The sequence below is a fragment of the Populus trichocarpa genome, chromosome 18 (assembly GCF_000002775.5).
Source record: "Populus trichocarpa isolate Nisqually-1 chromosome 18, P.trichocarpa_v4.1, whole genome shotgun sequence".
Lineage (NCBI taxonomy): Eukaryota > Viridiplantae > Streptophyta > Magnoliopsida > Malpighiales > Salicaceae > Populus > Populus trichocarpa.
In genome coordinates this window covers 15,754,705-15,770,530 of record NC_037302.2, presented here as the reverse complement: position 1 = coordinate 15,770,530, position 15,826 = coordinate 15,754,705, and the positions used below count along the sequence as shown (strand labels likewise).

Genomic DNA, 15,826 nt, shown 5'->3' with positions numbered 1-15,826 from the left:
TTCAACTCCCTCCTTTCTTTTCTTCTTGTTCAATTTCTCTCCTGTCTTTTCTTCTTGTTCAATTTCTTGGTAATCCTTTGCTCTCAAGTGTTTATCCCATCTTTAAGCTCTTAATCTTGGATGGGTTCTTGAAATTTTAGTATCTCTCTCTTGATTTCTCGAGAATGGGTATAAAACTCCCTATTTTCTCTCCTTATGGTTCTTACAGATTGTCTTGGTGAGGAGAGAGTATTTATACTTTATATTTTCCCTTATTTGCATTTAGACCCCCTTTTCCTTTAAGTGCATTATTCTCTTCAATTAAATCTAACCCTCAACAATACCAGGTTTATTATAATGTCTCGAATTATTTCGCCCGGAAATTTATATTCAAAAATTTCTGAATTTCTATTTTTATTTAATCATATGCATGAATTCTTTCACTTTTATTTATTTATTATTTTTTTCCCAGGTTTTACACGGACTGCCAAGTCCAAGAGCCTCAAGTCTAGCATGCTTGTCAGACCCATGTTATCTTGGATTTGGGTCTGGCATGTTTGTTAGACCTATGTTACTTTGGACTTAGATGATTGTCAAGTCCAAGTGCTTTGAGTTTGATATTTTTTTCAAACCCACATTATCTCGTTTCCTTGGACATGACAAAAGAGGATGGTCATTCTCTTGGGTGTTCATAGGAAGGATGGGTGTTCATAGGAGCATGTCAGGGGCTTTGCTTACTGCCAACCCTAGTGTGTCCAGGGCTTAGCTTACTGCTAACCTTAGTGGGCCCAGGGCTTGGCACAGTACCAAGCCCAAAAACGTTTGGGTTTTGGCTAGCGTCATACCCAATGTGTTGGGACTTGGCACATTGTCAAGCTCACTCACGACTGGGTCTGGCTAGTTCCACATTAAGCGTTCTTGGGGCCTCGGGAGATGCTCATTCCCTTGGACATGCCCAAGAAAGGAGGGTTATAAAGGTTTTTTAGGCCCAGTAAAATAGGTTTATCAATAGCCCCTTAAGTCTTTGTGATATTGATATGCAAAGATTTGTAAAAATACTTGGTTACCATGACGAGTTCATTGAATTTTTATCGTGTGAAAAAAGGTGGTGGAAACCTTGGGTGATTTACTGGAGAGCCTATGTGGAGGTGCATAAAGGAAATCATACTTCAAAAATTTCCCTAAAGGGTTGGTGAAAAACATGGGGAAGAAGCTTGTACTTTGAAATATTTCTAAGTGAAGGGGACCCATCAGAGAAAATCAACTCACTTTGGAGAAATTCCTATCTCTAAACTCATTAAGCGTGACGACCATACTTAGAGAATTTATAAGTGACTAGTGGGAACCCAAAAAGGGTGAACATATGCTTGCAAATTTCTGAGTGATTATAAGTTCTTTGGAGAGTAAGAGCTTGCAGCTTTCCCAACATTGTCATGGGGCTTAAGTAGGGGTGATCATTTTCGGTTCGGTTCGGTTTTTATCTAAAAAAGTAACCAAAATTTTTTTTTTAATTAAAAAATTCAAACCGGAACCGAACCGGAACCGGTTCAAACCGACCGGTTTCAGTTCGGTTTGGTTTGGTTAATTTAACATAAAAACCGGAAAACCTGAATTTTTTATTTGGGCTTTTTTAAGCTTGCTTTGGGCTTTCTGATGGGCTTTTTAATGAACTTGTAATTGATGTTAATTTTATCTTATTTTGTTAATAAATTCTATAATATATTTAATTTTTTATCACTAAATATTTATTCATATTAAATTATTAATGCCAATATTGTGTTTAAAATTAATTAAAAGTCTTTCTAATATTTGTGTTTTCTAATATTTATGTTTTGAACCCTCTTGCATCATCAGAACTTAAATAACAAACACACCGGTTAAAATCTAAATTACAACATTTTTATGATGAACTCTCGATAAAACTTCCATCTTTGCGTTGAATTCAAGCCCACCTTGTACCGATCCTTGTCGGCATCGTTTGATGGCAATCAGTTGTCCAGTAGGAAGCATCCCTCTATAAACCTGTACACAAAAATGTTGAAAGATTCAAGTATTGTGTCGCTGAAAAAATAAATGAACATTCTCAATTTAGTCAGCACATTCTACAAGTTAAAATGGTCATAACAGGTTTAAATTCAATAGAAAACATTGCATCCAGCCTAGATAACTACAATTTGATAGTTTACTTTCAAATGCTCATTCTTAAGGTTTGGTATTCCATTTCAGTTCAGAAGTTAGATAGTTTGAAGGCAAATTGCAACCAGCAACACCCACAATCATTGTTTATGCAAATGAAACCACCATGACAGGACAGGAAAAGAGGGAGAGACTTGCCATTTTGTAACCCCCTGATCCAATATGATTGGCTTCCGAGAAATTATCGGTGCTCTTTGTAATCTCAACGAAAGAGAAGTGTCTGGCTCCCTTCAACTGAGGAACTCTGCCACACAATTGCAACAAGTTTTCCATGACAATGTTACAAGTTTGTATGCATGTAAGAATGGTATGAAAAGTTGAAAACAGTTCACTAATTATCCTTGTTAACTTCAGCAGATCATGTCCAGAAAAAAAAAACAAGCAAAGTTTAAATCAAGTTCTACAAGATATAATAGCATAACAATACTAATTATTCAAGTTCTACAAGCATAACAATATATTAACCTGTAATTGCACTTAATTATGAGAAATTTGCTAAAACAGAATGTTATTTCTAGATAATTTCTATAAGCAAACGTGTGAAACACAATTCAAGAAATTAATTAGTGAACTATTTTCAACTTTTCATGCTATTGAACTGTGGCCCGTGGGTTAAGGAATCACAAGGAATATAAACCATGCATTTTAATTGTATGTACATGCTTTCTTGGAATATATTCATGAAAATTAATTGTAAGTCTTTGCATAAATATGGGAGAACAAGATGAATGTCGGAGACAGTAAATAATTTTGGCAGCTGCATAAAAAAATCATGGTTTTTAATCGTAATCACAGCTTCATCATGAGTGATAAATATATCAGTTCTTTCATCAATGGCAATTGCATCAAAAAATCATCCTTACACTAAATTTAAGCATATTTCCAGAATCCCAAATCAACCAAAACAACACTCCAAGCTCAAACTTTGATTTTTTGTAAGAATATACCACTTTAACAAATACACAAATCACAAAGCATGTGTTTAAAAAAAAAAAAACAAAGATTGACAAAACAAAAAATCATACCTGGTGTGACAAGATTCAAGGTCGGGTCAGGTGTGAGAGAGGGAGGTGACTGGTTTGCTAGATCTGGAGGTTAGGTGTAGTGTGTGTCATGCCCGTGTAGGAGACTAGGAGAGGAATATGGCTGGTTTGTATAGATCTGTAGAGTCAGGGACTCAAGAGAATGGAGATGAAGATTCATTATTTTTTATCTGGTTTGTGAGGGTTGAGAGGGGCGGCTGGACGACTGGGAGAGTGAGAGAGTATGAGATTGAGAGTTTGAGACTTACGAAAGATCTGTGAATTTGAGATCTGTGAACTGAATCAGTGAATTATGAGTTTGTGAGGGTTGAGAGGGGGCGACTGGACGTAGAGGATGGGTGTGTGCTTGCTAGGGTTAATAATTTTTGTATTTATAGGACCCCTTAACTGAACCGGTTCGGTTCGGTTGGGGTTTGGTCGGTTTCAAGTTTCTTAAACCGAAACCGAACCGAACCGCTTTTTTGTAAAAAAAATAATCTGTTTGATCGGTTTTTTTTTGGTTCGATTTTTTGGTTATTTTTTTCTCTGTTTTCTCGGTTTAATCAGTTTCTCGGTTTTTTTGGCTCACCCCTAGGCTTAAAAGCCCCTAACTAAGAGTGGTGTTTACATGATATTACAATTTGCACTAGGGAAACCAAATCCATCCCTTAGAGATTGATGCATATAGCATTAGAAAGACTACATCCATCCTTTGAAGATTGATGCATCTAACATTAAGGAGCCTACATTCATCCTTTGGAGAGTGGTGCGTACAACACTGAGAAGATCATATATATCCCTTGGAAAGTAGTGCATATAGCACTGGGGAGACCGTGTTTATCCCTTGGAGAGTGGTGTATATAGCACTGGGGAGACCGTGTCTATCCCTTAAAGAGTGATGCATATAGCACTAAGAATATCACATCCATTTCTTGGAGAGTTGTGCATATAGCATTGGGAATATCACATATATCCTTTGAAGATTGATGCATATAGCACTAGAAAGACTACATCCATCCATTGGAGATTGATGCATATAGCACTAAGAATATCACATCCATTTCTTGGAGAGTTGTGCATATAGCATTGGGAATATCATATCTATCCTTTGAAGATTGATGCATATAGCATTAGGAAGACTACATCCATCCCTTGGAGATTGATGCATATAGCATTGGAGAGATCATATATATCCCTTGAAGAGTGGTGCATATAGCACTGGGGAAATCATACATATCCCTTGAAGATTGATGCATATAGCACCGAGAAGATCACATCCATCCCTTGGAGATTGATGAGGCTATCGCTCTTAGGGATCACCTGGAGAAAATGAAAAGTTATTTTGAATAAATCATTCATATTTAAGAAATTTATATTCTTATCAAGGATTATACATACTAAGGTGACCTGAGTGATATGTATGGGAGATGCTGTTAAGAGAAAACATATCATGGAGGTGGCATTAAGATGTTGTCTTTGGATACCCTAATTTTTTACAACATATATTGGTTAAAAAAAATGAATAAAAATGAATGAAGAATAATTTTAAGTTTGGGTCAAAACAACACAAATTGGAAGTTTTGAAGACTAATCAAGATGAAATTATAAATTTAGGAGTCAATTTTGGTAGAAATTGAAAGAATTGATAAGTTTGGGGGCTTAATTAAACTTTGAATTAGTTTAATTAATGAAATTGGGAGCTTAATTGAAGAATTGATAAGTTTGAGAACTTAATTAAGCTTCGAATTAGTTTAATTAATGAAATTAAGGGCTTAATTGAAGAAATATAAAAATTTAGGGCTGATTGGGGTCAAAATTGCAAGAAATTAAAGTCTAATGACCAAAGTGAATAAGGGGGCACTATAGGGGGGTTAAGTAATTTTTCTAGGGGTAATTTTGAAAGAATTAAAAGTTGAAGGGTCAATTAAGAACTGAATTGATTAAATTAGAAACCAATAACCATTTTGTAAATGGCACCAAAATGTAGGGGTCCAATTGCAATTTATCCAGGGGCGAAATTAAAAAAAAGAAGAAGTTTCCATGAATGAAGGCTTCATTGCAAGATGACAGAATTTCAGTGGTTGAATTGAAGAATGACCGCCTCAGCCCAAAATGACATCGTTTCACATTTCTTATTTCTTCATCTTCTTTCTTTGGAAACATAGAAAGCCACTTGCAAAAAAAAAAAAGGAAATGTTGCTTGCCTATACTATATCAGTTCAATCCGGGCAAAATAGAGACCAAATGGTCTTCCACAAATCCCAAGTCAATCATGCCTCCCTCAACCCACGACATGCCGTTAAAGTCTGTATCAAAACTCATCACCAATAGTCTAACCGTGGAAGGATTATTGGTGTCCAAGTCCCTACAAGAAACTAACACCCCAACAAAACTTATCCTTCTCCCAGGAAGGAAGAGGTGTACTAAAAAACCACCTCGTGGTTGGCCCTATAAAAAACCAGTGAAGGACCGTGTAACGGCCTGGCCCAACATGCTGTATATTGTCCGCTTTGGGCCTCCTAGTCCACCCAATTCCAGGGTTTCCACCCAGGTTCCCCTCACGGTTTTGTTCTTGGTAGCCACGCATGGCCCCAAAACGCGTACAACATGTTAGCAACCAGCACCACTTATAAGGCCCTGGCTCTGGACGCTCGCTTTCGATGTGGGATCTTACAATCCCCCCATCTTAAGACGAGCCGTCCTCGGCTCTGATACCAAATGTAACGGCCTGGCCCAACATGCTATATATTGTCCTCTTTGGGCCTCCCAGTCCACCCAATTCCAGAGCTTCCACCCAGGTCCCCCTCACGGTTTTGTTCTTGGTAGTCACGCATGGCCCAAAACGCGTACAACATGTTAGCAACCAGCACCACTTATAAGGCCCTGGCTCTGGACACTCGCTTTCGATGTGGGATCTTATAGACCGTGCCCGAAGGGGGGGAAACAGAGAAAAGAGAGGAGAAAAACTAAGAGAAAAAAAAAGCACAAAGCAAGAGAAAGACGAGAGAAGGAGAAGGCAAAAAAAAAAGAGAGAAGAAAGAGTAGAAGGGCGTCATCCAAAGCCAATATTGTTCCCGGTCTTCGCCTCCAGCAACGCCTACAAACCAAGTTTTTCGTTCCCTCCCCTTCCATTTTTAATTACATGTGTATTGTGCAACGTATGCGCGAATAATTAATGCATATATGTTGTTTCAGCTAACCGAGTCACTGGCTTGGGTCCAGCGCAACTCGTACTGTGAAATGCGAATCTGATATGCAATCAATCTTTCTTTTTTTTTCTTTTCTAAAAAGGGATAATAATAATAAATAAATAAATAAAATAGTTTTCTTTTCTTTTAATCCAAATTTTGCGGATTTATTCATTGGTGTCAGAGTCAGGAATATCGTACCTTTTGGGTTACGTGATATTTATTAACGCTAGAGTCAGAAATATTCATAGGCAAATATTCACCGACACTAGAGTCAGGAATATTATAAGAATACCATAAAAATAGAATAAAAACAAACTCTTAGCAATTTAAGACAAGATCAGCAATGCAGTCTGCTTCGGGTAAGAAGCTTAAGGGGTGATAGTATATATTTTTTTGTAACTAATCATGTACCATAGAATCTCTATTAACCAGTTAGGGTTTCTAGTGATTATAATACTAGGTACTCCTTAAACTAGACCTTTCCCCTAAGAACAAGATATCAGATATCTATTCTTTTTCCATATAAAGTTTTTAAAGATTGTTGTGATGTTCGGGTGTGACAATAGTTGTCCAAAATCATATTCATGGAAAAGTAATTCTTAGGGAGTTGAGTGTTCAATATGTGTTTGGACAAGGGAGAAACTCTCTACTGATGGGGGCTATAAACATTCCTTAGGTATGCTCATGCATAGACTGTATCCTAGCTCTTTGTCTGTTGGGCTTTTGGGAGGTCAGAAAGCTTTGTGTAGAATGGTGGTTAAGGTGATCGGTGTCCAACCTATAGTAACTAGGGGGAGTACATTCAGAGTATTTGCTTTGTGCATGGGTGTGACAATGACGAGAGTGATCTTTTGAGGAACTTTCATGAATGTTATTATGTCTTGTCTCCTCTAGGTAGTGCAATCGTCTATGAGCTCTTGGTGCAGCTGGTGGCCCTTACACTAAGGTATTATATGTTTTAAGGGTGTTAACATTTGTCAGGGTGATAAAGTCTGATTTTGCCCTCGAGTTGTCAACACAGCCTAGGTGAGGAGTTATAATTGACTAGTGAGTTGTTGAAACTCTTAGTGGGTATGAGTGTCCACGACAACAAGTTGATTTGTCTCACATCCTAGCCGAGATGGGCATTGGTTGTGTGCCATGAAATGACATAGAAATACTAAAAACAAGTTTTAGAAAGAAACCAATGGCTTTTTGATTAGTTTCCCATAGACGACACAACCGATGAAGTCCTAAAAATTCAACTAGCCTAGGAATAAGGCTCCCGAATTGGATAATCGGTTAATCATTTGGTTCTAGTAATCTCATTCATTCTCCCTAGCCAAGGTAACTTACAACTAGTACATACAAAAGGTTTTCTTTAGTGGAGGTGGGGACTCTTCGATGCTTAAATAAGTATCTTTTTAGAGAGAGAAACATATAATAATATTCTAGAGAAAGATACTCTGAAAATATATATATGCAGTATAGAATAAAGATTATAAAACCTTTTTTCTGAAGGTCTCATGGTGTATTTATAGCCCATGAGTTTTGTTCTTTTATGAAGAGGAGAACCTGCAGTGTAATTACCCTGATAGCATTTAATGAGGGATAAATATCCCTTACATTCGTATTAATGTTTCATGGGAATATGGTGGGTTCTTGAAGGACTTTTCTACACCTAAAAGTGTAATCTTACCTTGATAGTTTTTAATAAAGGATAAATATCCCTTACATTTATACTAAAGTTCGATGAGAATATGATAGGTCAAATGTAGTTAAGCTCATGAAGGCTAAGTTCTTTCTTGAGGGTAGACCCAAGGAAGGATGGTAATTCCCTTGGACGTGCCCAAGGATTGCCTGTTAAGTCAAAGTGTCTTGGGTCTGGCATGTTTGCTAGTCTTATGTTGTCTTAGACTTGACTTTCTACTGAGTCCAAATGCGTTGGACTTAGTGCATTGTCAAGTCCAAGTGCCTCCATGTTACCTTGGACTTGGTTGAATACCAAGTTCAATTGTCTTGGGCCTGACATAATTGTCCGACTCACATTTCCTTAAACTTGGCTGAATGTCAAGTCCAAGTGTCTTGGGTCTGAGATTTTTGTCAAACCCACATTACCTCATTCCCTTGGGTGTGTCAATGGGGGATAGTCATTCACTTGGGCATTTCAAGGGAGGATGCATATTTCCATGGGCGTGCCAAGGGCTTGGCTTCCTGCCAACCCTAATATGCTCAGGGCTGAGCACACTACCAATCCCAAAAGCATTTGAGTTTTGGCTGACACCAGACCTAGTATATCGGGGCTCAGTACATTGTCAAACCCAATGACAACTAGGTTTGACTAACGTCAGACCCAACCCAACATTCTTGACAATTTTTTTGTGAGGTAGTTTGGATCTGGAATGCAGTTCCATAAATTGTTATAGTTGTTGAGCCTGGGACCTTGATAAGAGAGGAAAATAACATGAAGAAAGGTAAGCCGTAGCTTTAATGCAGCAAATCTCCAATGTTAATAGCACACTGCCACTTGTATGATTGTGAAAGTCTGGGGGCTAAGATTTATTGAATTGTGTAAGTGAAATTATATGGACAGTTATTCACAGGAAAATGAGAAGATTTTATCCATTTACCATATGTAAATCTTGCACTAATTAATAAAGGCAGTACGTAGTGATAATTGTCTATAGTATAATCTCTCAACATGTCAAAGGATGCCCATCTGAAATGAGGAATTGCAGTTTCTCTCTTTCTTTTTTCTTTTTTGCTGCAGGTTCAAGAGAAAGGAATCAATGATATTAAAATAACAAAATCAAGAAAGGGACATCTGACCCACTCTTTGACTAATCTTCACCATTCACCCATCTAAAAATACTTGCAATTTTCATTTTATTTTTGTGTGGTCTTAGTAGCAGTTGGCATTTGATGGAGTCCTTTCCTAGAACACCTTCTTGCAATTGTCTTTCAAGTATTTGAATCCTTCCGCTGCTCCATGTATCAGCTTCCTTTCCCCCACTAAGATTTGCAGCCTCCCCGCCTTTTCTATTCTTCAGATCATTTGCAGCGCCAGGTAAACTTTAACTACGTAATTTCCTTGCACAAACTTGTTTCGTATACTCCATTTTAATTCTTTGTACTTGTATTTTTGTGTCTTTTAATTACTGATCGAGACTACAATTCTTTCTTATGAACGAGTGCATGACAAGCATAATTTATTTTCACTTCATTGTTTATTGTAGAAATTAAAATAGCTTATTGAATAGGTGTCTTAATTACTCCTTCATTAAAATAGCCTAGTCCTGTTTCGGAGATTTATCTGATTGTCTTCCATGGAATGCACTCCTTATTTTATAATTGTCTCCGAATAAATGAATTTGTTGTTTTTCTCCTCTGCAGGGCCACTGAAGAGAAAGGAGAAAATGGTTCTCCCAAAAGGTCCATTTTGGGAGCATGTTGAAGATATGAATGACGGTAGCATGAGGTGTAAGTTTTGTGGGCATTTATTTGCCAAGGACACTTCCATTTCGAGGATCAAATGCCATTTGTCAGGGATGAGAGGGCGTGGTGTTAAAATTTGTAAAGATGTTCCAGAAGAAGTTCAGGATGCAGCCCTAGCAACAATTGATGGACCTCCAGAAAAAACCCTTAAAACTGTAGCAGGCTCAAGCAATAACGAGGTCACCAATGCAATTGCAGCTTCTGCGCAAGAACAGAACAGTGAAGTGATACGTGTAGAAATGGCACAACAAGGAGAAGCTTTTTACCCTGGAACACTCGAAGATTGGATGGATAGCATCATTGATAACGAGATCGAGCTTGTGTTGGTAAGTAGTTCTCCTAAAGAGCTTCCGCGTGATGCTTTTGAGATTATATCTGGAACAGAACAAGTGCAGCATCGGGAGAGAGGTAGCTCTCATGAGAGGTCATCAATTAATCAAGCTGATCAGCCTCGAGGAGATTCATCCCAACCAACTGATCTATTGTGTCTTGGGCTTGGAAGATATTGTGATCAAATATATTTTCCACCAGTAAACAATGATGTGATTATGGATGATGTGCGGAACATGGTTAGAGTGAGAATAGAACCAGAGGAGGAGGATGTGGTGAATAATAGTGGAAGATTAGTGCAGCCTGGCACAGGAGCTAGCTCTTCTGAAGACCTTACATACAACACAAGTGAGACTAGAGGAGATCCATTACCCACTAACTCTACAACGTTAGTGGGTCGAGCATTTGTAGAGAATGGGAACGTGGTATGGTCCTGGTTAATGGAAGATAAAGTCTCAACCATTGGTATTTATGGGATGGGGGGAGTTGGTAAAACTGCAATGCTGAAGCATATCTATAATGAGCTTCTAAAAAGACCAGACATTTGTCAACATGTTTATTGGGTGATCGTGTCTCGTGATTTTAGCATTAAAAGATTGCAGCACAGTATCGCAAGACGTATAGGTTTAAAACATTTCAATGAAAAGGAGGAGTTGCACAGAGCTGTCAAATTGTCAAAAGAACTAATAAAGAAACAAAAATGGATTCTCATTTTAGATGATTTGTGGAACTCTTTTGAGCTACACGAAGTGGGAATTCCTGTCCCGTTGAAAGGATGTAAGCTGATTATAACTACTCGATCAGAAAAGGTTTGTCATCAGATGACTTGCCAGCACAAAATCAAAGTGAAGCCACTTTCTGACGAAGAAGCTTGGACTTTGTTCACAAAGAAATTTGAATATGACATTCCACTTTCTCCAAAAGTGGAACGAATTGCAAAACACATCACCAGGGAGTGTGATTGTTTGCCGCTAGGAATTATAACAATGGCTAGATGCATGAAGGGGGTGGATGACACACACGAGTGGAAGAATGCTTTAGAGGACATGAGACAATCAAGAGTTGGACAAGATGACATGAAAAAGGTGTTCCGGACTCTGAGATTTAGTTATACCCGCCTAAATGATTCAGCTTTGCAACGATGTTTTTTGTACTGTGCATTATTTCCTGAAAACTTTGTGATCCCTAAAGACTATTTGATAGCTTATTTCATTGACGAGGGAGTGATAAAAGGGCAGAAGAGCAGGGAGGCAGAATTTGACAAAGGTCATTCGATGCTTAATAGACTTGAAAATGTCTGTTTATTGGAAATAATTAATGATGGTAGATGTGTCAAGATGCATGACTTGATTAGGGACATGGCCATCCAAATAGTAGAAGAAGACTCTCAAGGCATGGTCAAAGCAGGTGCACAACTGAAAGAATTACCGGATGCAGAGGAGTGGACAGAGAATCTTACAACAGTTTCATTAATGCATAACCAAATTGAAGAAATTCCTTTCTGCCATTCACCAAGGTGTCTGAATCTGTCAATCTTATTGCTATGTCATAATTACAGGTTGCGATTTGTGGCAGATTCATTTTTCAAGAAATTGCATGGGCTCAACATCCTTGATCTGTCTCACACAAATATTGAAAAATTGCCTAATTCTGTCTCTGATTTGGTCAAACTCACTTCATTGCTGCTCTCAAATTGTAAGAGGTTAAGGCATGTACCATCATTAAAAAATCTCGGGGAACTAAAGAGGTTAGATCTCTCTAGTACTCAGGCACTTAAAAAGATGCCTCAAGGCATGGAATTTCTATCCAACCTGAGGTGTCTTAGAATGAATGGATGTGGTAACAAGAAGTTTCCTAGTGGGATATTACCTAAACTCTCTCACTTGCAAGTCTTTGTGCTAGAGGTGGAGTTAATTTGTGTTCCAGTAACAGTTAAAGGAAAGGAAGTAGGATGCTTGAGGAAGTTGGGAACTTTGGAATGCCATTTTGAAGGTCACTCTGACTATGTGGAGTTTCTCAAATCTCGGGAGAAGAACCAAGCACTAAGCAAATACAAAATTTTTGTAGGACAATTCAAGGAGTACGATGTAAGAACATATTGTAGTAATAAGACAGTTGGGTTGGGTAATTTGAGTGTCAACAGAGATGGAGATTTTCAGGTCTGGTTCCCAAATGATATTCAAGAACTGATCATTGAAAAGTGTGATGATGCAACTAGTTTGTGTGATGTTTTCTCTCTAAAGAAGTGTTCAATTGAATTGGAGGTCATCTCCATTTTGAATTGCAATAGCATGGAGAGCTTGGTTTTATCTTCTTGGTTCTGCTCTGCTACACTTCCATCTCCATCGTATAACAGTATATTTTCTGGTCTTAAAAGGTTTAATTGTTCTGGTTGTAAGAGCATGAAGAAGTTATTTCCTCTTGTCTTGCTGCCAAGCCTCGTAAACCTGGAAGAGATTAGAGTTAAGCATTGTGAGAAAATGGAGGAGATAATAGGTGGAACGAGATCAGATGAAGAAGGGGTTATGGGTGAAAAAAGCAGCAACAACGAATTCAAACTCCCCAAGTTAAGAATTTTGTACTTGTCTGACTTACCAGAATTGAAAAGCATTTGCAGTGCAGAATTGATCTGCGATTCTCTCAAAGCAATTGAAGTAATAAATTGTCAGAAGCTAAAGAGGTTCCCAATTTGTCTTCCATTACTTGAAAATGGCCAGCCATCTCCTCCCCCTTCTCTTGAAAAAATCAAAGTACATCCAAAAGAATGGTGGAAGTCAATGGTGGAGTGGGAGCATCCTAACGCTAAGGATGTCCTCTGTCCCTTTGTAGAGTTTTCTCAAGTATGTTTTAATTCCTCTTTCTCTCTCAATCTCTTTGTCTACCTTTAATTTAATTTTAATGAATTAGCCTCGACCACAACCATTTAATGATTGATGTCTGCATATTATATTCCAGCCACAAGTAAGGAAGCAAGACGAAGACAAGTGAAACGTTTAGAGAGCTACAATTCTGGCCAATTCATCTACAAGGTTTTCTCAAGACCTTTACTCTCCTCCTCATTTTGTTGCTATCATCCCAACCTTGAAACTTCTTTTAGTTTATTTATTATTTATAGGAAAACTTTTAGTTTTTCTACTATATTCTTTGTCTTTTTAAAATGGGATTTTAAATTAGGATTCGATTGGCTATCTCTACAATGTTTGAATTTTTCTCTCTGGCTATCTCCTCCTCCTTCTCTTTAAAAAAAATGATTATTTATCCAAAAGAATGGTAGGATTGTCTGAAACTGATATGCTTGAAAATGGCCAGCCATCTCCTCCCCCTTCTCTTCGAAATATCTATATAAAACCAAAAAATGGTGGCAGACAGTAGAGGAGTGGAAGCATCCTGGTGCCAAGGATGCTAAGGTTGCCATGTATGATTCTTAATTATGCAGCATATGCTAAAACCATCATATTTCTTGTAGATTTAGTGCTATGACAAATCTGATTTTCTTTTCTTTGTTTGGAGTTCATGAACTGCATGGGAATGTGCTTACTGATTCTGCAGTAACCATTTTGAACTGTTCAGTGAAATGCCAATCAAATTTGATGTAAGCCCTCTCCACCTTCACTCATTCATTTCTTTTCTTTGTGGTGGTTAGTTTACATGCGAACCTGGTTTGTACAAGTACTCTTGTATCTCTGTTGTCTGTTTCCTTCAGCTTCTCGTTTGTACAAGTCTCCCCCCTTTCATATGTTCTCCTAAGGACACCATGGTATTTGATCTTCTGTTTTATATTTGTCTTTGTGCCCGATTCGTGATTGGGATATGACCTTATTGTCTTCGCTTTTTTCAAGCCCTTTCTGTTGTTTTGCTGGTCTTCATCATATACTTTTCTTCACATGCCTTTATAACTGGTAAATTAGCTGTCATACGGTGCAGACCGATACGAATATGGCGATGGAGTTCCTGCAAAAATATTGCAAGGCAATTGAGCTAATCAGTAGAATGGGACCTATCTCAGTGGAGATGTATGCTTGGAGAAAAGTGAAGGCCAAGCTAAGCGGTAAGCTTATAACTCACGACATGACCTTACTTTAACCGAAACCTTCATGTGATTTTATCCTTCTAACCCATTTTTTCCTCTTATTTCTTATCATCGCTCTCCTTTTCTCCCTCTCTCCCATATATATTCAAATTACTAAATGATTCCTGTGGTTCATTGTGAAGTGTGAACCATACCTAAGCTAACTGAATTTCGACTAGGAATCATTTGTTTGTGTGATTTATGCATGATTTGTTTTATGAAAAGGCATCCAAGTTTTCTTTCTGGAATTTCCTTTAAAGGGACTAAGACAGTTCCTAACTACATGGTCTTGCTTTAAGATCAACTCTTAGCATACTTGTATCTACTAGTGGTTCTGATGCATTCTCTTAACCTTCAGAATATGCAACAGCGGAGATGCGGGCATAGGACCAATACTATGGCACTCTCTCTCACTCTCTCCAAATTCAGTTTATACTCGCTGCTGAAGCTTACCATCGCAGGTTTGTTAGTATAGCTGCTTAAGAATGCTCAGATATTGCTTCCGAGTACCTTTTGCAGTGCATGTACATGCTGCTTGGAGTTGATTTTTCTTAAGCTGTTCTGTTTTCGACCAATCAAACGAGTAGAGATTGAACAAGTTCCTTGTGGGTTTTTGGCAGGTTGATGATGATAACATTGGAGCAATTGATTCAGTTCTTTGGCGCAACCGTGCTCTTGACTTTCTCATTCACTGACAAAGATGGTGATGGTTACATGAGCATTGTTTATGTTCAGCAAGCCTGCAATATAATTGGCTTACAGAAATCCTGGCGAATTGCTGTGTTGATGACAGTGGCAATGGAATAATCTGGAGAAGAACCATGAGAAGCAAAACTAATCCGGGAGATGCTTTAGCGTTGCTAGATCATTTGATTGATGATGGAATAATTGAAATATTGAAGGAATGAGAAGCAGGCAAGCAACAATTGACGATGGCCACACAATGCATAATGGATTTGAAAACACCTACTTATTGCCTGTATCCACGGAGCAGCTCTTTTGAGAGAAATAATAACAAAAAAAGAAAAAGGAGGGGGGTATTTGTGTATCAGGACACAAAACACTATTCCTTGTAACACTTTAATGATGAAATTACCCTTGGCCTTTAAACCTTTGAAGGCATTAAAGACAAATTGCTTTGAATTTTCACCGTTATATAATTATATTTTACAAATTATACGGGGCTAAAATTGGTTTTTTATTGCACAATAAAATTACTAATTTAACCCCCACACAATTTAATACATATTACTAAGAGCTTATAAGGGTTTTTTTTGTTATTTTACTTTGGTTTTATTATTAATTTGAAGGTTATTCGGTGGCATTATTGTAATTGATATATATAAATATTATTAAAATATCCTATTTTTATGTGCTACGTAAGCCCTAGCATAGACTGCATGTGTGGGCTTGTTTGGTTACCAAATACTATCTTATGATCGTGACATTTGGAAGCTCTTGATGCCCCCTCACGATGAGGCAACGTGTGTACCAGAAGCGTCTCTAGTTTGGTGTTACTAGATTTGTTTTCACTCATTCTCTCTCTCATCCTCGAAATTAGTGCT

At 37.8% G+C, this 15,826-nt stretch overlaps 1 protein-coding gene across 9 annotated transcripts; it reads left to right on the top strand.

Moving 5' to 3' along the window:
• Positions 1-9,091: 9,091 nt before the first annotated feature.
• LOC112323276 (probable disease resistance protein At4g27220) lies at positions 9,092-15,410 on the top strand. Of its 9 annotated transcripts, XM_052449233.1 has the most exons (7): positions 9,092-9,434; positions 9,761-13,032; positions 13,148-13,221; positions 13,836-13,949; positions 14,117-14,240; positions 14,620-14,722; positions 14,882-15,410. In XM_052449233.1, exons 2-3 carry the CDS (start codon positions 9,784-9,786, stop codon positions 13,178-13,180), a joined length of 3,282 nt encoding a protein of 1,093 aa, XP_052305193.1. In that variant the 5' UTR covers positions 9,092-9,434; positions 9,761-9,783; the 3' UTR covers positions 13,181-13,221; positions 13,836-13,949; positions 14,117-14,240; positions 14,620-14,722; positions 14,882-15,410. The 9 variants fall into 9 exon arrangements, with proteins under 9 accessions (XP_052305193.1, XP_024445455.1, XP_052305192.1 ...); XM_024589687.2 differs by lacking the exon at positions 13,836-13,949 and having other exon boundaries at positions 14,101-14,240; XM_052449232.1 differs by having other exon boundaries at positions 13,836-14,240.
• The last annotated feature ends 416 nt before the right edge of the window (positions 15,411-15,826 follow it).